The sequence below is a fragment of the Stylophora pistillata genome, chromosome 8, assembly GCF_964205215.1.
Source record: "Stylophora pistillata chromosome 8, jaStyPist1.2, whole genome shotgun sequence".
NCBI lineage: Eukaryota > Metazoa > Cnidaria > Anthozoa > Scleractinia > Pocilloporidae > Stylophora > Stylophora pistillata.
This window is the reverse complement of record NC_142526.1, coordinates 32,351,917-32,375,171: the sequence shown is the minus strand read 5'-3', so window position 1 is coordinate 32,375,171 and position 23,255 is coordinate 32,351,917. Positions and strand designations below refer to the sequence as shown.

The window sequence follows — 23,255 nt, the reverse complement described above, 5'->3', positions numbered from 1 at the left end:
TGATAAACATCTCACTGCGCATGCCTTTACGCTTGTTTCAAGTGCGAAGCTCACTTGAACATTACGTGACCTCGTTCCCAAGGCCAAATTTCTTCCTGTAGGTACTGTGAGGACTCTTGTAACGAAATCAAGCCTTAAACTAAAGGAAACCCAACTGTGCTGTGTATTCTATAACAGATACAACATGCCTCATATCTCGATTTCTCTTGACGACAAAACAGACCAGGCAGTTACCACTGATGTCCGCAATAATAAGTATGGCGAGTGCGGTTGTCACGGCAACATCAGATGACATGACGGAAGGCTGGCAACACTTTTTGTATGGAGGTTACTGTTTCTGAAAACTGAAAAAGAGGTTACCCATATTTGTTTGCGCGCCACGCTAAAAACAAACTAAATAGGGTTTATTCATACACGTAAAATTTAATATGTTTTCCTAATAAGGGCTGGTTTGTTCAGTTTGAAATTCACAAATTACACAAATTGTATACTGTTTCCGTTGAGAACACGCAAGTTACGACGACAACCACGAATCGTATAATATATTTAAGTCTTTTTTAGTCTTTGACTTACGATATAAAGAAATTCAAACTGAGACAAACCGAAGACAGACGTGGTCTTTTGCGACATAGAATTCAGAAAGCGATACTCATGAAACAACTGATTCAAAATAATTGAAACTTACATCTGTCGAGGATCCGCGGAAAGCTTACCAGTTTCACCTCGGCTGTACCTTATTACTTTCTTAGTTTAGGATGGCGCAATGCAACTTCATCTGAGAATTTCCGATAGAAAACTACAATATATTAGCAGTTCCTATCATTGCTCTAATCAAATGTCAATCATACTTAACAGAAGTTATTGAAGAAACTGCCAATAAGGAGCAACGCCTATTTTATCAATGAAACATTTCCTACTTAGTAAAGTGTACGGATTCGATCACGAACTCGATCTGACGTCACGTTATCCCAACAACACGTGCGTTTGCTCTGAAAGTCAACATGGTATTTAGAGGCCTTTCTACCGTGTTTTGAAATTGCAATTATATTAGCTTATTGTCACAGTACACTCCAAGCTTGATACCTGCAGCAAGTTTCTGTGAATTGAGACGTTTTACACTAAAGCCTTCGTGGTGATTTCCATCTAGGCCGCCCTTGGACTTATTGAAGAAGCATGTTCCATTTGCCGAGAATTGCCAATTAATGTGAAATTCCAAACAAACATGACATAAAGTATGTGCCATATAAGAGAATGTAAATTAAAAACTACGAGCTCATTTTTCTTTCATAATTGCCAAAACTGAAGTAAGTATTGTTCGGTAATGACAACGTCAACTCGCAGGTAAAGAGCAATAACTTTTATGAGACTCCGTGGATTTTAAAGCCGGTCACGTATAACGTTCTGAGGCAAAATTGCTAGGAAATTCATTTAATTGAACTTTGACGTGCCCCCCAAAATATTGATGTCGGAGACATGACTTTGATTGCTTATTCTAAAGCAATTTTTTCGAGTGCGTGCGTAAAAAAAGTTGAAAAAAGGGGTTTCATTAAATGAAGAAAGGAAAGGCAAAAAGTGCCAGCTTTAATTAATAAAATATTTGTGCTGCAGTTATTGTAGCTTGAATGCAAATATCATGTAGAGAATATTACCATATTGGAAAAGAAGTTAAACGTTAATCCAAATAAATGCCAAGTTGATAAAAATGAAATTCCCACCATTTTTGGTCTTTTTACTCTCGCTAGAACCAATTTCTATCAGTGATGGGCTCCAGCAGAGAGATAAAGATTATTAAAACAGATTATAAATGTCAAACTGAGACATTACTTTGACTCACAATTTTTGTGAGTGTATGCGTAAAAACGTTTGAAAAAAAAAGCTTTTTATTAAAAGAACAAAGGAAAAGGCAAAAAGTGCCAGCTTTAATTAATAAATTATTAGTGTTACAGCTATTGTCGCTTGAATGCAAATATCACCTAGAGAATATTAACATATTGGCAAAGAAGTTAAACGTTAATCCAAACAAATGCCAAAAGTTGATGAAAAATGAAATTTCCAGTTCTCATTTTTGGTCTTTTTGCGCTCTACGAACACAAATATAAAGATTATTGAGAAAGTAAACGTGAACAGCTTTCCCTCGTATATCAGTTTCAATATTTTGAAGGGAGAGTCATATCCTGGAAACGCTCAACGCAAATTGCAAAACATTGCTTTGGAAATAAATTACTGATTCACAGAATCTTCTGTTTGTTTATCCCTATAAAACACAATGGAAATAACATTGTATGGCCATAGAACTGATGAGCCCTCGCGCAAAAAGACGAAATTGTATAAAAGTAAAATCATGATCATAAACTTATTCCAAAACGTTTGTTTGGCGGTTTTGGATAATCTGAGAAAAAGTAATCAATTTTGTTCCCAAGGTACCTTGCCCGACTCTGGCACAAATTTAAGGCTTAAAAAAAAAAAAAAAAAAAACTTTCAAACCAGGATACCCAAGAAAATGAATTGGTGGCATCAAATGAATTACCAACCTGAACTGTCTCTATGTTGAAACTGCAACCCACAGTTGTTAGGATCTCACCTCATTCCTATTCTAAAAGATAACATTTTTCATTCAAAAATGAAATTAGCTATGTTCGCACTGGACAGCTGAAGTGTACTTGAAATCAATTTTTAGTGCTCTCGAGAGGCTGTCTGAATAAGTCTTGTTGCAACTGATTGGTTATACTTAGTTACCATGGAAACCTTGCTTTATTATGTTTGAGCCTAGGCATCCATCCAGTGAAAACGCGGGAAACTAGGGGACCAATCATTATTTATCGCCTGAGTGGAGGGGGGTCAGAGGGAAGGGGGAAAGGGGGCTGGAGGATTTCGGTTGCGGTTACATCACAATAACATTTACCTGATCCCACTTAAAGCTCTTTAGTATTCTGGTGATCCTTCTCAATGGCAATCTTTTTTCTTCAGTTAGTTCCCCGTTAAAACTCAGTGGGAGACAGCTGATCCTTCTTCTGTTCCTCCTGAAAACCATGTGATCTCCCCCAAAAAAACCTCTCCCATCCCCACCCCCATCACCAGGTGACAAATAATAACTGGTCTCCAATTATCAAACCTTTTGTTTTGGAACCACTAATGTCCATTTTGAATCCTGGAGGAGCCTGACACCGTATTGAAGAAGATATTGATACTATAAATGTGGGCCAAAAAGACATAAGTTAAAGTTTTTTCTCTTGTATACATAGATCTAGGAAGACAAAGAAGGGACCGAAGTTTTACAAGGAAAATTTAAAGTCAGATTATCGTGAAATCATTTCGTCTGAGAATCTAAAGTCACAAGTTGAACCAGATATCGATTTTGCAAAATATATTTCTTCAAGGATTTCATTCCTCTATTTCATGGGAGTGTTATGCAACGAAATGCCGAGACAGAAATGCCAGGGTGTTTTTTAGAAAAAAGAAAAATAAATTTAGGGAAATTCCAAATCAGCAAACGTGCCAAGTTTTCTTTCCTGAATTAGATAGCGAAAGATGTTCTCTTGGCATGTTTGCTTGCCAAGAAAATGTTTTGTCACTGAAATTGCTGTTTTCCAAAATAACCCGAAATAAACCTGGCGAGATATTTGTGAGGCGTTTTAAGACGTTTTTTTTTCCCTAATTTTCCCTAAATTAAATGTACGAGATCTGGCTGGGGACAATAAACTTACGTCAGCCTAGTTTCACTGTATTGCTTCTTTTCTCTCCAAAAACCGGCGGATTCTTTCATGTTCCTTCATGTCGATACAACGTTTCTTGTAGTCAATTTTTCCGCGTTTTTTTTCTATGTTGAAGGAGCTTCACTGTTCCTCTGTTCACGAGAAGTGAGGCATTCTTCGTGGACTGAAATTGGGAACAGAGAGGGCACATTCGTCAGTGCATTTGTCCTTGGGAAAGTCACGAAATCACCTTTAAAAAAAATATGTAATGAGTCACGAGGAAGATATAAACGGAAAAGAAACAAGCCTGTAATAAAAATTAAAATGATAAATGGTGGACGGCGATTTCTTGTAAATCAATAGATATTTGGTTTGCGTAGAGACGAAAACTGCAAATTGTAGATAGATTCACCCCCTAACATTTAGTCAATCAAAAACCTCTCTTTTGGTTACTGTCACATCGCAGTAAGAAGATATTGGTTTTTCTCCAATTGAATTTGTGAAATAGTTTTGTTTCTTTTGTTTGAAAGTCATGCACTCAATCTTTGATTAAACTTAAAATGTCTGTAGACGATAACGTCACACTTGATAACGACTCGTGCATTTTGCTTTTTTTTCCAAGTAACCTTGAACTGGAGTGGTGAAAAAAATATGGATTGACCGTTTGACGATGACCTCTCTTCTATCAAGCGGTATATGACGGTATCGTTTTGTAGACGGGATACTCAGAGTAACCAGCTCAGTGGTTACGCATTGCACCATGATTACAGTCTCCGTCAAGCAAATAACTGGATTTGCCCCACTGATTATAATAAATTTAAAGAACCACACCATGACCTTAGAACTCTATGGCTTTGTTCCTTTTCAATGTGCGGGCGGAATTGGCATTTAAATCAGCTAAGTTCTGAAAATTAATTACTATGGAAGATTAAAGTGCAAGTCCATCGCTCGCCAGAATGATGTCGAATAAACATCTAGTGTAGTCAAATAATTCAAAATATCTGTTTGTTTCAATCGCTTTGTTCAAGTACAAAATAAATCGATCATTTAATGAGTCTTTGACGAAGTACCTTTTTAACTTTAAAGTAGCGTCATTTTGTGTTTTAGTTAAAACGATGAGGTCAAGACTGAAAAGAAAAATCGCGTGTTTTTTCGCGTCGATGGAATCGATCTGTACAGGAAGGCGTTATGTCTCTAATGTACAAATACTGCGTTTCTTGTGCAACTGTGGACCTGTTAGGACTGTTGCTATTCATAGATCGAAAAATGAATATTCTGAAATCGTTCGTCCAATTGTTCAAAACATTTCGAAATGAAAACATTTGCTTCTCTATGACCGATAACAATTTTTCTGAGACGTGACTGGGCCAAAGTTGGTCACGCTAGTTCTTCTTCTCGGTACTGTCCAACAATGACAACTTTGATTACGTAAATCAACCTCCATTCATGAACCACTAACCGTATGAGCTCCAACATCTGCGAGCAAGAAAACTCTCACAACAAAATAATCCGCTCAAACCACTATGGCTGTGCGATCACCTGGTTGATTTTTTGATCATCTTATATAAAATCAAAAGTGGAATGGAAGTGTTTTCTGTAGTAGGATTAACAGGTAAAATTCAAAAGTAAGTCGAGCTTTAATAGATAACGGAAGCCGAGAAACCACCAATCTCTGCTCGTCAAAAGGCCCACACCTATGAGATCTTGATAATTTGCATTTACAAACACAACACAAGTAGCGTTTCGCACGTCGTGTTTTGTTTGGCTCTCTACAGTGCAGCTGTTTGTCTGTGCAGTACGATCTCTGCTCTCTAGCTTCGGAACTCTTTAAAATGGCTGATATCAAATTGAGCAAAGTCAAGGGAAAGCTGCAGGGATTGAAGGATAAAATCGAAAAGGCCGAAGATCATTACAATGAATGTAACGCCGAGCTTCGAGAGATAGAAGAAGCCTGTGACAAAAATGAAGGCGAGGCAGAGTCCTTCAAACGAAGAATTCGCCTCGTTCAAGATGAACTGACGAAAACTACGGAAGTTCTTTGCGAGAAGCAAGCTAGATTGGCCGAAATACAGGCAATTTCAAGCGAGCATGAAGTCGCCTGCAAAGAGCTGGAAGGGATAGACCGCGAGAGCGACGAAAAACTGACTGACATGGAAGAGAAGGTTCTTGCAGCCATGCAATTAGCAAAGGAATCCGATACACGTCTTCAAGAAGCGAAACAAAAATATAGAGTCACTGTGGCCGAAGTGGACAAGACAAAAGAGCGTGCCGAGACCCTAGAAGGAAAATGTCAGGAGTTGGAGAGCTCTATTTCTGACAACAGCTGCAAATTGAGGGACATGGAAGGTCGAGATGCTGAGTCTGCGGAAAAAGAACAAGAACTTCTAGAGAAGTTGGAGTTCTTAGAAGAACAGCTGAAAGAAGCAGTTGCCCGCGCAGAAGAAGCCGAACGCAAAGTGCAACCCCAAGAAGGCATCATCGACGACCTGACGCAAGAACACGACTCTTATGCGGACAAAATCAAAGATATCGAGCAAGAGATGAAGAAAATGGAAGACATGGTGGAAGCTTCAATAGATGATGTTGATGTGCAAGAGCCTAGAAAGGTAACAGATCGCTATCAAGTGCAGGAAGAGGGTGACCCAGAACCGACAGATCCCGAACTCGAACCACTGCCAGAACCCGACAGGTCCGACGAGGAAAGAGATGAAGACTAAAATAATCCCGTATTCGGGTTTTATGCGCTGTAACTGATCCGTAAGTTTGACAATGCGAACTCGTGAATACGACTAGTTTTATAAATGAACTAATTTGTTGCTTTAGGAGTGAAATTAGAATTTCACCTTTATCATAAGTAGTTTGTTTGAAATCTTAAAATTACTCTAGGAGCCTTTAAATCTTTATTTTACAACCAGTTGATTGCAATCTTAATTACATGGTTTTAATTTCAAGGTGGATACGACCAGCTCAGTGGGTGCTCTATCAACTTGGACGTTTCTTTTAATTGTCTGTCAATTCAATTAATATAATTCATTACAACTAACTCCTTGAGTGAAGTGCTGACTTTAGAATAAACTTCTTTATTTGCATTGGATCGAAGTTTTCCGTTTTTTAACTCTCAGATCTGTGGCCATATTTTATACGCTGAGGGAAACAGGGACATAATTCTTGCGTGACAAGGAAAGATCGACGAAGCGATGCATGACACAGTCAGATACTTAAGATTTTCTGTTAGTAAACATGACGGACGCTAAGTACTTTTCACAACTATTTACGCAATCACTATGAATGCCGTTTCCCTCGTTTGCACAAGAGAATTCTTTCCATTCCTTCCACTTTCTGATTCCTCTTTTTGTTGCAGTGGTTGCGTTTATTTAAGCATAAAAGCTTTAAGGGCGTTGGTTGCAAAGCAATCCGTGGAATGTCTCTTATGACGAAGAGATTTCTCATCCGACCAAAAGGGTATTATAATGCAATCGTAGGTAACGGCTGCGACTTACCAACACACATTTAGTTCTGGGTTGTAACCGACCAAGAAGTTTCTCTCGGGGCACTCAAAAATGCACGACTACTGCAACGAGTTAGAGAGTGAATGTAGTAGGTAAATGCGGTTGAGGCGTTTAATTGCCCAGTTGGCTTTTGATACATGCACGCCAGAGGACGAGAGAGTTGAATCTCATGTTGTGTCATTCGACCCCCAACCCCCCCAAAAAAGACTTCTTCAGTGCCCTACCACACCATCTTCCTCTCCCCCCCGCCCAGTAGTTTCTTCGCCCACGGAAAAATATGAGGCCTGGTGCAAAGCGAGCCCGCGAGTGATCTGCAAGGAGTCCAGCATTGATTACTAGTGCCAGACGCCCGGCATACTTCTCCCTGACATGTCTCAAATCTACCCGCGCGTCCTGGAGCACTAACAAGTTGTTGACTTAATATGCCTTTCGAAGTTACGTGTTTCGCTGGCCAGCTTACCTTAGAATTCAAACATTTTAAGAATTTCAAAGCAGTTTGAGTCTCAGCTCAATAACCGATCGTGGGACGTAGTTGTGGAAAAAAAATTACTAAAATTTAGGTCCTCTTTTCATATACAAACAAACGACCTCTAGAACTTTTGTCTATAAAGCATGAAATATGATCAATAAGAAAACTGCGATATTTTCATTTCATCATTCAGGTTTTTTAGAAAGACCTAATGCGCATGCGTGTTGGGTGATACACTCTTTTCGAAAACAATGTTAACGTTTTTTGCTTAATTGTTGGCTTTTTATGAATAAAGCCGTAAAATTTGTTTGCTTTCTCTATTTGGTTTTGTATTTGTGACTTTCCATCGCAGCCTAGTGTAATGTAGAATGAAGGCAAAACACACACCATAAGGGTGACAGGCAAAGATAAACCACCTATTTAAAACAACCTGAGTTTAACTATGTTGGGATCGCTGATCCCGCATACTAATGCCGTAGCGAATGGGAGATACCTAGCGGGCCTCCTGACGTGGAACGGCTTGGTGAAATCCGAAGGGTTAGCCACCCCCAGTTTTTTTTTTCTTGATCTATTACAAGATTATTTCAATCTCCGTAATAACAAATATTAATTGAAACCGCAAATATAATTGAGTTTTGCTGTCTTCTGTCGAGATTTTGTAGTTTGTGAAAATAATGCGCATACTTTGAAGTACACATTGGAGATCGGATATTTATCTCCAATAATTGACTAATATAAAACGTCATAAAAGTTGAATAAGCCTAATGAAGAAAATACTTGGTGATGGGAAGAGAAAAATTCGTGCAAAAAAATTGTATTTGGGCCGAATATAAAATGATGAATTTTAATTTTCTGGATTGACCTCTGATTTCAACACTTTTTTCGATCAAAAGCACGCCACAAAACAAACACAAGTCAAAACACTTGGTAGCAATTTTACTCTACTTTATATAAGTAAGGCTAGTTATATGAGGTATAAATATAAATTTGCTACAGAACCACAACTCAATTTTGACGACATTTTGGTGGAGAATGTGCACCGCGACAACAATTTCATGAGTTCACAAGTTTCGATCGTTAACTGATCTGTGCGTTCTTGAGACTTGAAGTAACTTGGCCAGCGGATGTCACCAAAGGACTTCCTTTGTACTCGGCGACACCTTCTTCAGAGGTACAAAGGTCAGGCTGAAAGAACACGAAAACAAAAATGTTATTCTAAGGTTTGGATTTTAACATTACCATAATTACACGAGTTCTTGCTAATATGAACTTTAAGGTTAGTTAGCAAGTTGTACGAAAAGGTTCTTCGTTTACATGTCTGGCGCACTACCGAAGTCGCCAGTATCCATTCACACTTCCAAGTAGAGGGAGTCACCGAGCGAATATGGCGCCTTCCACAAGAACATAACATAATGACCTGTTCAAGACTTGAACCCAGACCTCTGTATCGGGACTTCCCGACCAAGTACGGCCTGAAAACAGGTCCTTAATATTAGAGAGATTTAGCACTGCGTTTACGTGAACCGTGAACGGCAAGAGTGACCACGTGACCTTGTTTTTTCCGCAATTTTTTCAAGTTTGCCAGTTGCACTTTGCCGTTTCTACGCAAAGTTAACCTTTTTCGCGTTTGCCGTGTAAGATTTTCTTAACTTTTTCTCCGGCAGAGTAGAAGTTAACTGCCGGAAGAGGGGCACCAAAACTATTCATTTTTAAGTCATACAAGGGCACCTTCAAATCCACCATGAGGCGAGGCTAAAGCAGCAAGGTTCACGCTATTTTACTCGAAACGTGAAAGGGCAATCTGACGTTTGCCGTTTCACGTAAACGAGGTGCTAAATCTTTCTATTGCACTTAGCCACAAACGTTTCTTCGCCCGGGGGAAAGTTCGAGGCCTGGAGGTCCTTGAGCAACGCGAGTCGGCGAGAGGTCTCCCACGGTCTAGCATTGAAATCTCACCATTCGTACCAGACCCCCAGCGAACTTCTCTTCGACTCGCCTCCATTCTTTTCAGAAGCGTAGAAATGCGCGTCTAGCGGTACTACCTACTTCATAAGGACCTGCTCGCAGGCTAGGCCAACGAGGACCTCCTCAGAGAATGTCGCAAATTAAAATGAAATGCGCCCGCTATTGATTTTATATTGTAAATGTAAATGCTGTAAGAGGGTCATAGCAGTAACAAAATTACAGTTATTTTATGGAATAGCTAACCTTTAAGGCTTCAAAAATCTTTTTTTTCGGATTCAATTGTTCATCTGGCTCTAAATGAAAGAGAAAACGACAAAAATAACATAGGAAGATGTTTAATACTTCACTTAATTTGGAGTAGGTCGATATAAATAACTAGGTTCGATAAACAAAGACCTCTTTTGTTTATCAACTACTGATTCCCTCCTTTTCTTAATTGATCCGATAAACCTCTAGTTATATTGTATGTGAGAGGTTTTCGTTAATTCTTGATGCTTCGTTAGTGTTGAGGAGGGTTGAAATAGAAACACCACAGTTAATCAAAGTTTCAAAAGTGTTAACATCACTACCGTGTTAGCGTGTTTCTTATAGACCCTGTTTGGTGACTATAGACCACTTTCCTAAATGGCTGCCGGATTACTATTCTTTTGTTTAAATTTAAATTAGCCCTTCTGACCTCGCTTGACATAATGTATTCTTTTGAATTTTGTACTGGAGAATGAGGTCAGATGGGCTAATTTAAATTTAAACAAAAGAATATTAATCCGGCAGCCATTTAGGAAAGTGGTGTATGAGGTAAGCACTCGCGCTGTCGCGCATCAGCCTCGTTTTCGCGTATCACGTGGTAGAGAACATGTTGTGCAAAAATAGATTTCTGTTTAGTTTTTTACACGTCTCAAGAGTTAATCCAACGCTATACGCTTCACCCTGGAAACGTAATTTTTGAAAATCAGCTTGGTTGTAAGTCACTATCTCTAGTTGGTATAATTTCAGAGCTGAGCAAAGAGTTTCCAGCAATCTGATTGGTCGAGCGGTTCCTTATATGATGCTATATGAACCGCTCCACGCGGTTTATATAAAATGTTAAAATAAAATGTTAATAAATGTTACTAAAATGTTATGATTTTAGAAATTTCTCTGTTGTTCAGCTCTGAAATTATACTAAAACAATTATTCGCCTCAGGTTCGGTGAATATTGTCGAAGAATCCCCTCGACTTCGTCTCGGGGATTATTCGAGGATATTCACTGAACCTGAGGCAAATAATTGTTAATTACTCTACACCATCTCACCTCCTGCAGTTTCATGTTCATACCCTTTTACTACGACTCTGTCACCTGGCTTGCATTCAGCTGGTGGGTTTAGAGGAATCACTTGCCTTTTACCATCAGTGCTTTAAGGACAAACCATAGACTGTTAGTCTAATTGTTTAACTCTGTCCATAAATTTGAGCATCTTAACCCCCCCCCCCCCTCACCCCACAAAAAACAACAAAAAGAACAACTTCTCAGCGAGTATTTCTCACCCCTTTACTGAAATTAAGAATAAATTTAAGATAATTCGAATTTAGTCTTGACACTTCAAGTAGACGTATGCCAAGATACCCTTATCATTTCACCGGTACATTGCGATAATTCAACAGTAAGTTTCTTACAATTGAAATAATTTCATCAATACAAGTTTCTGCTATGCTATGTCTTTTCTAAAACATTTTTCATTGCAGTTTCAACTTGTTAAAGTGACAAGCATAAACTTACCCAGTTACAGAGGCTGCCATGAGCATTGCTTCTGACTTTATACCTGACAAAAATTTTCAACAACTTAAAATCAAAATATTTCTTGCTCACTCAGAGATAAATACAGGTGGGAAAAAGTCTGAGCAACTGCACACCCACCCCTCCCCTAATACAACAGCAGTTAACTGATGACAAGTTAGGGTTACTCTTTAGTTAGGGGAGGGGTGGGTGTGCAGTTGCTAAGATACTGACTTTGAGCCAAAGTTTGTCAGTATGCAAATTCTCCATACTATTCTCTATAGACTTCCTAAGGTGCTGACAGAAGAGTTTGTTTATCTATCGAGAGCTTCTTTAATTAGTTGATCATTTCCCTTTTTCTCATGACCTCAATGTTTGATTCAGGGGTGATATTGTAAGGAGAAATAAGACACTGGTCATTCTTAGGGGCTAAAGGGTTAAGAAAGCAGTGCACCTCTCATGTTCACAGGTTTTAAGTTACACATCATAACAACAAGTCTGTCTTGAAGTTCCTCCAATGGAACATACTCTGCCAAACCGCTAACTACTGTTCTAGGCTCTGAAAAGGACAAAAATAAAATACAGTAATAACCAAAATTTAGAATTCATACAGAATCAAATCCTGATAGCAACAGGAAAGAGCACTGAAAATGCATACAACCTTAATGTCTTCAACTTTACACCTTAACATCAGTTTTCAAGTTCCACGCATTGTTGTCTAAACGTTTCTTCTGTATTTACAAGGAGAATTTGCTTAATAATCAAGAACATCTTGGCCTTGCTATCATTTCTGTTATTCTCATGACCTAATGTTCGATTCAGGAGTGATACTGTTAAAAGAAACTGGATGCTTATCGCTCAGGGTTTAGAGAGTTAACAAAAACAAGAAGCTATGGGAGAAGGAAAGATCAACTTTGTACAGCTGATCTCATCGCTTACTTTCTTCTCCAATGTCAATTTCTTCTAAATACAAGGAATCTGCATCAGGATGCTGTAAGGAAAGGAAGAAAACATGAGTCCCTTGATTTCTGACAGCATCACAAAGGTAACAATAAAATGAAATAAAACTACATGTACTCACTTTCTTTGCTGACAAAATTTTTCCAATTCTTAAGTCCAGCCTTGAAGGATCAACTGCTCTCTCTGGAGCAGCATTTGCCCCACCTTTTCCACCCTCTGAAATTCAACAAATTATAGAGAATGTTTAGAAATACTCTAGTTGCTGTCATTTTAGTTGGCAGAAAGCTTCAACAGCTGCAAAGTAGACTAAGTATTTAAACTGGAAAAAGTACTATTCTTGCACAGAGTAACAGTTAGTTGAGTTGTGTGCTTATCTGGGAGAGGGTAGTCTTGAAAAACACCCAGTAAACAAATGATAGCACCAGAGTATGTAAGGCAAATTGAAACCCTTAATGAGCCCTCTTCACTTACTTGCTTTCTTTGGTTCAGGGTATGCAAGTTTCATCAGCTTCTGTAGTTCAGGAGTTTGGAACTTTTTTCTTATGGGATCAAGAAGCTATAGAAGGAAACAGACACTAATCATTGGTGAACAAATAGCAGGGAAACAGAAAATTGTTGTGCACTTTCCCTTACTAAAGCAGCGATTATGTTCTTGATATGTAGACTTTTATAATAAAATAATACAGTTTATGTTCACAGGCTTAATATGTTTTGGGCCTGATTCAGAGTCATTTTAGCTTGAGCCAGAACAACACAAGAGAAAAGATGACTCTGAGAAGGGCCCACAACATATTTATACCCAAAGACATAAACAATATTACTACTATTACCATTTTGGAGAGCATTGATAAAATACTATAATTGGAAAAAGAAATCTCCATTTTAGCCCACAAAATGAGCCACAGTGTCAGACAAAGACAATGGATGTATTAGAACTCATTTGACTAATTCTTACATGTTCACTTCCCTCACAGAACTGATTTCCACACAAATGGGAAGAAGTATATACATACCTCATTCAAAAAAGTTGTAACTCCCATTTTCAGATCAAGTGGATGTAATTCCTTATGAAGTGAACCAACAAAAAAAGCAGTGATAAATTTGATTTGCCAATTAACATATGAATAAAAATTTTTTTTTTTTAACAAAATTGCTTCTTGGTGAACATATAAAATCTCTCAACAGCTATTTACCAGGGATATAAAAACAAATATTTTTGATGGTTTACCAACCTTTCTGGCAAATGTTTCCTCAAGTGATGCATAATTCTTAAATGCAATTCTTCCTCCATTTTCTTCTGCTCTCTCTATCACAAATTCTACAACAAGGGGAAAAAATTCAACTTGAATTGAATTCCACTCACTGGTATTTAAATTAATTGCAAGAAAGGGCTATTAGTAAATCATTCTTCAGAAAGGCATTGCTCTAATGCTCAATGTACCGGACCCAGGATAGAGAAGACTGGTTGGGAGCCATAGCTGGGGTCACTGATATACTCTAGGCCAAGACACTATACTCTTACAGTGCCTCTCTCCGCCCAGGTATACATATATGTTATTAACCAAGTGCGAGGGCCATACTGGGAGAATATCAGCCCAAGGTCTTGACAATACAGACCGAGCGCAGCGAGGTCTGTACGAAAAAGACCAAAGGCCGATATTCTTCCAGTATGGTCCCGAGCAAGCTTGGATAATAAGAGATTTATTATACGACTGAAGTTCAAAGGGACACAAGTGCGGTATCATATAGGACCATTTGGAACAGTGCCCAGTCCAATACTGAGAGAATATTGACCGGCAATAGAGCATTTTGATTGGTTGATTTTAGTTACTGGCCCTCTGACTGCCCAAGTTGTATAATAAATCTAAAATACGTACTAGAAAAGTGTTGACGAAAACCTTGGGTAGAGGAGGGAGGGAGGGAAGGGTAATGCTGTGATGGAAAGACCTCCCATCCAGGGGAGAGGCAATACTCCAAGTTGTTTCAAGCTACAAAAATCAGGGTAAGCTATCATGAAGTGCCCACCTTATTCTGTTTACAAAACTTTTGTCCTCCTGACTTTCAGGAGAAATACTGTTCATATTCAAAGATGCTGCAGCACATCTTGCCTGGGATCAAATGGCTAAATTAAAGATGCTGACCCACCCAGCTGTAAGTCCAACTCACCAACCAAATCCACAGAACATAGTCCTTTTTATAGTTGTGGGCTTGGTGGCCAAGCCTTTGAACAGGAGTGAGGCTAAGGGTGACCTTGTTATGATCAGATGTTGCTGCTTTTCAAATGCAAATTTCTTTGTTATCATGCTAACTAGATACTGGTCTCTATCGCAACAATGTCACCCTTAGCCTCACTTCAAATCAAAGGCTTGGCAACTGTAATATGGTCTATTTTCTTTTCAACAGAAAAAATAATAAAACAATGTTATTAATCCACTACCTTAAAGGCAAGATTGTATCTTTTTTACCAACCTGTTTTATTCTTTATTTCCAACACTGAGAATATCACAAACTTGGCAAATGCAAGAATCCCATTCTCATCAATGTTTCCTTCTTCACAGAATGCCTAACATAAAGTTATTGCAACAAATCATTCATTACACATAAATTGAAGACTGAGAAATCTGAAGCACAAGTAAGGTAATGCACATGCATATATACACTTGACCAAACAAATAAATAAAAAAATTGAATTATTATTTAATACAGGGTAAAGCCAAAAGTTATTTAAATCCATCCTGCTACCAGGCCCTAATCATTAGCTATTTGGCACAAGGGTTTCTTTGTCTATAGGAAACCAAAAGTACAAGATACGAGTATGTTTCAATACTGGAATGTGGAATGCTCGCAAAGAATTTAGAGCTAATCAACTTGCATTGTTCAATAGGTTCACCATTGGTTTAGTTTGGTCTTATAAAAAACTGTAGGGAAGAGTTGCATGAGGAAACCTTTTGAGCAACAAGAGCCAGCAAGAGGTTTGCAAGGGGCCTAGCAATAGTGCCAGAACCATAGGCAACCTCAACTTGACTCATTTCAAATATTTTTGCAGATGGAGAAACACCCTGCAGCACTGATAATGAGTGTCTGGCCACTGGCTAGTTAAACTGTAGCATTGACACAAACCTTGTTCAGCTTTTTCTTAACAACTGAAGCACCATCCAGAAGATCAATTTTTGAATCCTTGAGAAAAAAAAAATTGGAATAAAGAATGATCCACAAAACTACAAACTAACAAAGCTGAAGGTATGTAATTCATCAATGATCATTGCTGCCACTGCTGTTCTTTTGAAAATAATTACCATTTCATTTACATGATTTATCATAACAACCCATGCAGTCCTGTCCATGCTTTCAATAAAAATACAAGATTAAAATCCTCCTATGAATATGGTGGCTTGAGCAGGGCTGGAAAAAACCATTTGACCTTTCTAGATGCCAGCAGAAAGAAAGGAGGGAGAGAGCAGTGGTCATATAATAAAATATAGATTGACTGATTTAGGTCAGGCTGAACAAGAAAATATTTGGCTCTCTCTCGTGAAATTGAGACCTATCATTGTATTCTTCATGACCTTGGGACAAATACTTTCATGTCCAGCCATTCCTCTCTGTCAATAGTTACATATTGAAGTGTGGATGTCTTGTATTCTGCAGCATACACCCTTATTGATATCTAACGGGCTATACCAGCAACTAAAACTACTCGACAGCTAGTTACAAGCTTGGCTTTTATAGGTACAGTTGAGAATCTAGAACATTCCATAACATTATAATAGATTCTATTTATATATTAATTCAGGGATGACTCAGCATGAGACAGCTACTTCTAGAACATTCTTGAAGGTTACACTTACAGATATCGATATTGTTTAATAGAAACTGACCTCATCTGATGCACTCATCTTGGTTCCAGTGAGACCAGGAACTAAATAGAAAATTGAGTGAACATAAAATTAGCCAGCACAATCATCAGTAGAAGTAAGGGCACAAAAAACAGAGAAGGATGGTAAATGGAGTGTCAACTGCCACAATCTGATTGTTAATTCTCCCCTCTGGCTCCTACACATTTCCTTGTATATCAGTTACAAGAATTTGGTGTGCGATCAAGATAAAAACTTCTACCTGATGAGATTGAGTATTCTCATCACCTGTTTGCTGGAATACATACAGATATCTAAGGGAGAAGTTACACTTTAATCACCTCTGGGAGTTTAAGGGATAAGATGCAGGTCAGAGTAGGAATGGTGTACAACACCTTCGCAGCTAGATTGAATAAAAGCAGCCAAATCAGAGAGATGATTAAAGTGGGTAAGTTTCTAAAGAATCTGTGGCGCTGCATAGGTAGGGGATGTTACAAGATTCGCTCCGACGAAGGGCTAACGCTCGAAACGTCAGCTTTTGTAATCGTTACGGTGGCCAATTTACCATTTCAACTTTGTTAATATATCCAAATTATTTCGTTATTCCCACCGACGCAGCCCCAAACAGTTTCTTTCGAAACTATCAGCCTTTATTCAGATGTTACAAGATAATTTGTTTTTATCAACTGAGTTGATTAATAAATGTAATTTGGTGAGCATGAAGAGTTTCTAAAGCTGAGGTTTCTGAGTGCTAGCCCGTTATCAAATTAGAGAACACTTGTATCATCAATCCTAGGCCCACTAGCTGTATGTTAACATTCTGGATACTTTCTTACCCATTGGGTTCATAAGATGAATTCTCTTGGCATAACCTAAAGAAGGAAGATACTGAAGAACAAATGAAACAATCATGTTAAGTAAAACAGTCACACTGAAGATAAAATTTTGAGAACATATCTTGTTCAGATGTCTGTGTTCAAAGAGAATCTACTACCTTTTCAGCAAAAGTGAAGATTTTCCGCTGATCAACACCTCCAAACTGTGCATCTACTTTCAGATACTCTTCATCAAGAGCCTGTTATACAAGAAAGAACAGATGTGTCAAAATGTGGTGTCTGGACAAATGTAATCTGCAAACATCTAATGACTGTTTAATATTAACTACCAGAATAAGCAATACATGATTTAATGTTTGAACTCATAAAAACATTCCATCATGTAGTGTGACCATGTATAGTTAAGGACTGAGGTTGGTTGGAAATCTACAACTTCAATGCAAGATCATCATCGGGGCAAACTGAATAGTTCATCGTCAGGGGAATGTAAATAATTTGGGTTTGTAGAGACTGATTGGTTAGTTTGCCATGATGTTATAAGCAACAAGGCACAAATACTTTTCAATTCTGGGATCCCCATTTACTAAACTACAATCTCAAGAGAGTGTAATGAGTACCACTTTGTCGCACAGGTGCCAGACTAAGTTCTTTAACTCTCAAGATCTGATTGCTAATTCTCTCCTCTAGCTACTACAAATTTCCTTGGAAATTAGTTGAGAGAATTTGGTGTTAGATCAAGATAACAAGTTCCACATGATAAATTTAAATTAATTTTATCCCCTGTTTGCTGGATAATTTATGGATATTATAATTATGGAGACGTTGCATGTTAATCACTTCTGGGAGTCAAAGGATTGTGGAATAACCAAATAAATACAAAAGATTGTAAAGATACCTGCAGGCCAGGATACAACAGACCACTCAAAAGAGGATGTTGGACTTGCTTAACAACTTCTGAACCAGCTTTCTTTGCATCGTGCTGACCGAAATAAATCAAAGTAAATCACTTAGATCCATAACATCTGATTTTGAGAGAATGCATTTTGTCCAATTGAAATTGAATAGTGTATGTAATAATGGCTTTTTTAATTGATGAGCACTTCATAAAGTGATTTTCTGAAAAGAAGAGTTTTTTTATAACAATTATCATAATTAGTATAATTTCCGAGCTGAGCAAAGAGTTTCCAGCAATCTGATTGGTTGAGTGGTTCCTTATATTTAGTTCTTATTAACTGAGCAGGAGGTCTGTATGGGAGAATCTTGACCGAGATCGCCGCAGTACAGACCGACCTAGCTCGGTTGATAAGATGTTTATTATATGGCTGTGTCTTATATGCCAATTTTTTTATATTCTTTGTACCTTTTTTCTCTAGACTGGTCTAGATGCTGGTCTAGATGGAAAAATCTAGACCGCTTTCAATATTGATTTCATTTAAGAATAAATATTAGTGAGAAAAACACACAACGTTTTGATGACTCCATGTCATCATTCTCAAGTGAGAAGAGAATAAAAACGAATAGTTGATTTATACCGTACGAAGGTGACAAACATAAAAAGTTAAAGATTTTTTAAAAATTTAAATAAATAATTGTGCGTGTTGAGTTCATAAATGTAAACTATTAAATAAATAGTTTCGCGCGTATGGAATCTGATTGTTTGTTCAAAGAGGGCTTCATCTTCTTTATGAAAAGCATTTCATGAACTAAACAGTCCAGTTTCCCAGTGCACTTTTTAAGTACGATGAAATGCTTGGTCAGGTCGCCGATGGTTTGTAGGCCGTGGTCATTCTTTAGATGTTTGCCAATGGCTGAAATACAGTGCTCAATAATACGTTGATGTAAATGCCGGCTGGTGTACGTCGGGTACACCAGCTGGCATTTACGACCACGGCCACGTTTCGAGAAAACATGGCTGTGGTCGAAACGTGGCCGTGGTCGTAAATGCCAGCTGGTGTACCCGACGTACACCAGCCGGCATTTACATCAACGTATTAATGAGCACCATATTTCGGCCATCGGCAAACATCTAAAGAACAACCACGGCCTACAAACCATCGGTGACCTGACCAAGCATTTCAACGCACTTAAAAAGTGCACCGGGAAACTGGACTGTTTAGTTCATGAAATGCTTTTCATAAAGAAGATGAAGCCCTCTTTGAACAAACAATCGGATTCCATACGTGTGAAACTATTTATTTAATAGTTTACATTTATGAACTCAACATGCGCAATTATTTAAATTTTTAAAAAATTTTTAACTTTTTACATTTGTCACCTTCGTACGGTATAAATCAACTATTCATTTTTATTCTCTTCTCACTTGAGAATGATGACATGGAGTCATCGAAACGTTGTGTGTTTTTCTCGCTAATATTTATTCTTAAACGTCTAACAAAATCTAATGTCATTTGAATATTGATTTCAGCCAATCAAATTTGTGAATTCAGTAGTTCCCAGTCCTTGTGAGACACAGCCATGTAATAAGATGCTATATAACCCATTCTCAACCCATTCTCACAGGTGTTCCTCAGGGAAGTATCCTGGGTCCTATCTTATTCATTATCTTTTTCAACGATGTACATAAACCGCTTCAACACTCGAAGATTATCACTTATGCCGACGATTCAGTCATCTATACCTCTTCTAAAGATATTGATACTATACAGAGAAGCCTTAGCGAGGATATGAATAACCTGTGCGAGTGGTTTAAAGGCAACGAACTGATCATTAACCTAAAAAAGGACAAGACGGAGTCTGTTATTTGGAACAGCTAAAAGAATCAACCTTCAAGACAAGGAACTTAAACTTTCTGTTAATGGGACACTCATCAATAACACCTCTACCTATAAGTACTTAGGTGTTCACCTTGACTCATCACTAAACCTTGCATCACATTTTGACCGAATCTATAAAAAAGCTGCAACCAGAATTAATCTCTTGCGATCAATTCGTCCTTTGATCGACCAAAAGTGTGCAGAATCGATCTATAACACTATGATCACACCTATTTTTACCTATTGCGGAACACTTGGTCTTAGCTTTCCGGATTACCGAAAGGAAATGATAAAGAACATCGAACGACGAGGCTTTAAAGTTATTGGCAATAGTTCTTTTAATCCACCATCCGTGAACAATTTGATCAAGCGTAAAAGCTGTTTGTTTGTTTTCGACTGTCTCCTGAATAATGTTTGCACACCCTTTAAGAACTACTTCGAAAGACTGGTTCATTCTAAGGCCACTAGGAATAATGGTATATCAGTGAAATTACCCAAAGTACGTTTAGAATTTGGTAAAAAGAGCTTCTATTACCAAGGAGCAAAGACTTTCAACAACCTGCCTGCTGAACTAAGGTCGTTAGATTCGAGACTGAAATTTAAGAACAAATTGCGAGATTATTTTAGTTAAATTTGATCTAAACGTGGTTATAGGTATCCTTTTTCAGAGCATTTTATTTTATTGTATGCTTTTCTAGACCTTAAGATCAATGATTATATCTTGTTAAGTTTTATTTTATTTATTTATTTATTATTTTGACAGGACCCCAAGGACAACAGTGTTACACACTGATGGGTTTTCAATCCTGTATAAAAATTTGTTATTATTATTATTATTATTATTATTATTATAAACCGCTCCACGTGGTTTATATAAAATGTTAAAATAAAATGTTAATAAATGTTACTAAAATGTTATGATTTTAGAAATTTCTCTGTTGATCAGCTCTGAAATTATTATACTAAAACAATTATCCGCCTCAGGTTAAGGAATATTTTTGAATAATCCCCTTGACTTCGTCTCAGGGATTATTTGACAATATTCACCTCGCCTTCGGCAAATTACAAATTCTATAATACTGTATTTTTGAGTTAAAAATATCAAGTAGTGGTGATATTACCTCAGTTGCAACTGTCGAAAGTTTAAATATATCCAGAACATAAGCTCTGAGAAAACCAAAGAGGAAACATAAAAATAAATCAATGTGCTGAATGAAGGAAACAAAGAGAGCAAAACTCTGAGACCACCAGCAATAGAACAGCTGATACTGGGTTACATTCATAATATTAAGTCATCGCAAAACATTTACAGTTACCTGTCCAGCTGATACTCTGTTCCTCGCACAAACTTTAATTTATCCAGGGGGACATTGATAGACTCTAGCATTGCCTGTGTGATAAAACTATGATGTATGATGTCATCTCAAAATTGTATTCATGCCAAAGTTTGATTAAGTCACAGCCAATTACGAGTTGTAATTTTTAAAGAAAAGTTGCATCCAGAGAAACATTTCAACTTAGCCATTGGTCAAAACCAGGTTTCCTTTTCTCCTCATTTGGTATACATTTAACATTCCTAGTTTCTTTTCCGTAAAAACACCTTCTTAGGACTATTCTCACCCTCCGACGAAGGGCTAATGCTTGAAACGTCAGCTTTTATTCTCACCTAGTCAATCAAACTACCTGATCACATGTTTCTCCTTGGTTCAAACCATTAATGAGCACAGAAATAATTCTTAAAAATGTCATTAAAATCCAACCTTAATAACTTCTTCATAATACTTCACTCTGTGGGCTAGCAGATCCCAGGGAGCTTTCAGATTATCCAAATATGCATGAAGGTCAGCCAAAAGGACTGTCACCTATAAAAAATGCAATGTTTCCATATTGGTAACAATAGGAGTTGTTCAAGAGCAGTATGGTACATTCTATTCAGTGGAAAATTTATCATAAAAATAATTCCAGCTCAAAATTCCTTTCTCGCTTCTAAGAGGTAAATATATTTGATTAGTTCCAAATACTTTGATGACAAACTATTTTTTTACAACCATTTACTGTATAGCCAAAAATGAAGTGATATTTCTTGACAGCCTCATGAAATAAACTTTGCCCTCCTCTATCTTGAAATTGGCCTCCAATCAAACTGGAATGGATGGGATAATTATCATCAATTCTAGACATCATGTTTGTTATGGAACAAACCATGTCAAATGTAATACAAAATCAAAAAGTCATTAGGGTATAAAACATGTCCAGGTATAAACTTCTGACATGTAAACACCCCCTAAAATTAACAAGCATATTCAAGCTTGTGACATACCTCACAGCCTGCCTTCAAGAAGTCAGCTATTTTTGTCATTGGTACAAAGTAAGCAACATGTGGTCTTCCTGTTGTAGCTGTTCCCCAGTACAAAGATAAATTCTTCTCTTGTAATATTGTTTTTAGGCGATCCTCGCCAATTACTTCCTGTAAGAATAATAAAAGATAAAGTGAAGGGAAATATAACAATAGACATAATGATTGTAATCAGATATTCTCAGAGGCAAGTCATCTGATAAATATTTGATGAGTGAAACTCCAGTGAAACTTTGTAAGGTAATAAAATGTTTTGTGAACATTGTAACTCTAGTCAATTCCGTAGATTGGTCGAAAGGTTGAGAGATCTGGTATGTTTATTTCGTTGCATTATAATTTCACTCCATCTTTTCAGAATTCCCGCAAAGGAAGTAAATTTTTGTTTTCTCATAGCCTACTCTGGATAGGTCTCTGTGATGAAGGGGTGGATTCATCGCTTTTTCTTAAATATTTAAACAAGATAATATATCAATATCATTAAAAATGAAACCCTATTTCCCTATATGTTTCGCCACAATGTGACGTCAGAGCCGAAGCGAGTGAACAAATAACGGAATTACCAATAACATCGTTGTACCGAAAAGTAATTAAGGGGAGCTCTTGAAGTTTAATGTGTTGGTGTCCGACTTTGAACATAAAATTATGTCTGAAACCCTCACCTGTAAATTTCTTGTGATCAAATTGAATTTTTCGTCCGCAGAATACGAATCATTTGATGCCATGCTCGTCGTGGAAAAAAATTTGCGAGAAATACAATTTCTCAGCTGATTTACACTAAAAGTTAGCCTTGAGGTAAGCACCCGTGGAAGCATACAAGGAGATCGCTTAAAAAATTATATTTAAGCTATATTTCCTGCTTCACGTGTGTTTTTAGTGAAATCTGTTCTCACGCAATAGGAAGTGCTTGGGTACCTAGCCTTCGGTATAAACCTTAAAAGTGCTGGGGAGAATCTAGCCTGCGAACGGGCTACCGGCTTGCCTGTTAGCAGGCTGGGGAGAATCGCCCCCTGTAACTCGGAAGGTTGAAAGGATTCTTAAGAAGGGTATGAAGAAATTACATCTCCTTACAACTTCTTGACTACGCTTT

The 23,255-nt window shown here is 37.6% G+C and overlaps 2 protein-coding genes and 1 pseudogene across 3 annotated transcripts in view; 1 reads left to right on the top strand and 2 right to left on the bottom strand.

Annotated features, from left to right (window-relative positions):
• LOC111329732 (QRFP-like peptide receptor) overlaps positions 1 to 5,280 on the bottom strand; it is a 14,133-nt pseudogene extending 8,853 nt beyond the window's left edge. Inside the window, exons 1-5 of the transcript XR_015990877.1 lie at positions 5,152 to 5,280; positions 3,705 to 3,942; positions 3,113 to 3,187; positions 2,532 to 2,593; positions 189 to 344 (exon numbers count right to left, since the gene is read on the bottom strand). The product of XR_015990877.1 is annotated as a QRFP-like peptide receptor (transcript). The remainder of the gene's footprint in view (positions 1 to 188; positions 345 to 2,531; positions 2,594 to 3,112; positions 3,188 to 3,704; positions 3,943 to 5,151) is intronic.
• LOC111329739 (tropomyosin-1) lies at positions 5,138 to 6,786 on the top strand. The gene has a single exon (XM_022934504.2). It carries the CDS (start codon positions 5,525 to 5,527, stop codon positions 6,407 to 6,409), a length of 885 nt encoding a protein of 294 aa, XP_022790239.1. The 5' UTR covers positions 5,138 to 5,524; the 3' UTR covers positions 6,410 to 6,786.
• Positions 6,787 to 8,500: 1,714 nt separating this feature from the next.
• Positions 8,501 to 23,081, bottom strand: LOC111328502 (tyrosine--tRNA ligase, cytoplasmic). Its single transcript, XM_088730960.1, has 21 exons — positions 22,828 to 23,081; positions 22,133 to 22,279; positions 21,573 to 21,674; positions 21,129 to 21,202; positions 20,934 to 20,979; positions 17,934 to 18,017; positions 17,197 to 17,277; positions 17,039 to 17,090; positions 16,227 to 16,267; positions 15,469 to 15,525; positions 14,818 to 14,911; positions 13,581 to 13,666; positions 13,362 to 13,412; positions 12,820 to 12,904; positions 12,470 to 12,564; positions 12,328 to 12,379; positions 11,843 to 11,947; positions 11,392 to 11,434; positions 10,927 to 11,027; positions 9,879 to 9,928; positions 8,501 to 8,855 (listed from the first exon to the last, which is right to left on the bottom strand). The coding sequence occupies exons 1-21, from the start codon at positions 22,978 to 22,980 to the stop codon at positions 8,748 to 8,750; spliced, it is 1,707 nt and encodes a 568-aa protein (XP_088587086.1). The 5' UTR covers positions 22,981 to 23,081; the 3' UTR covers positions 8,501 to 8,747.
• Positions 23,082 to 23,255: the final 174 nt, after the last annotated feature.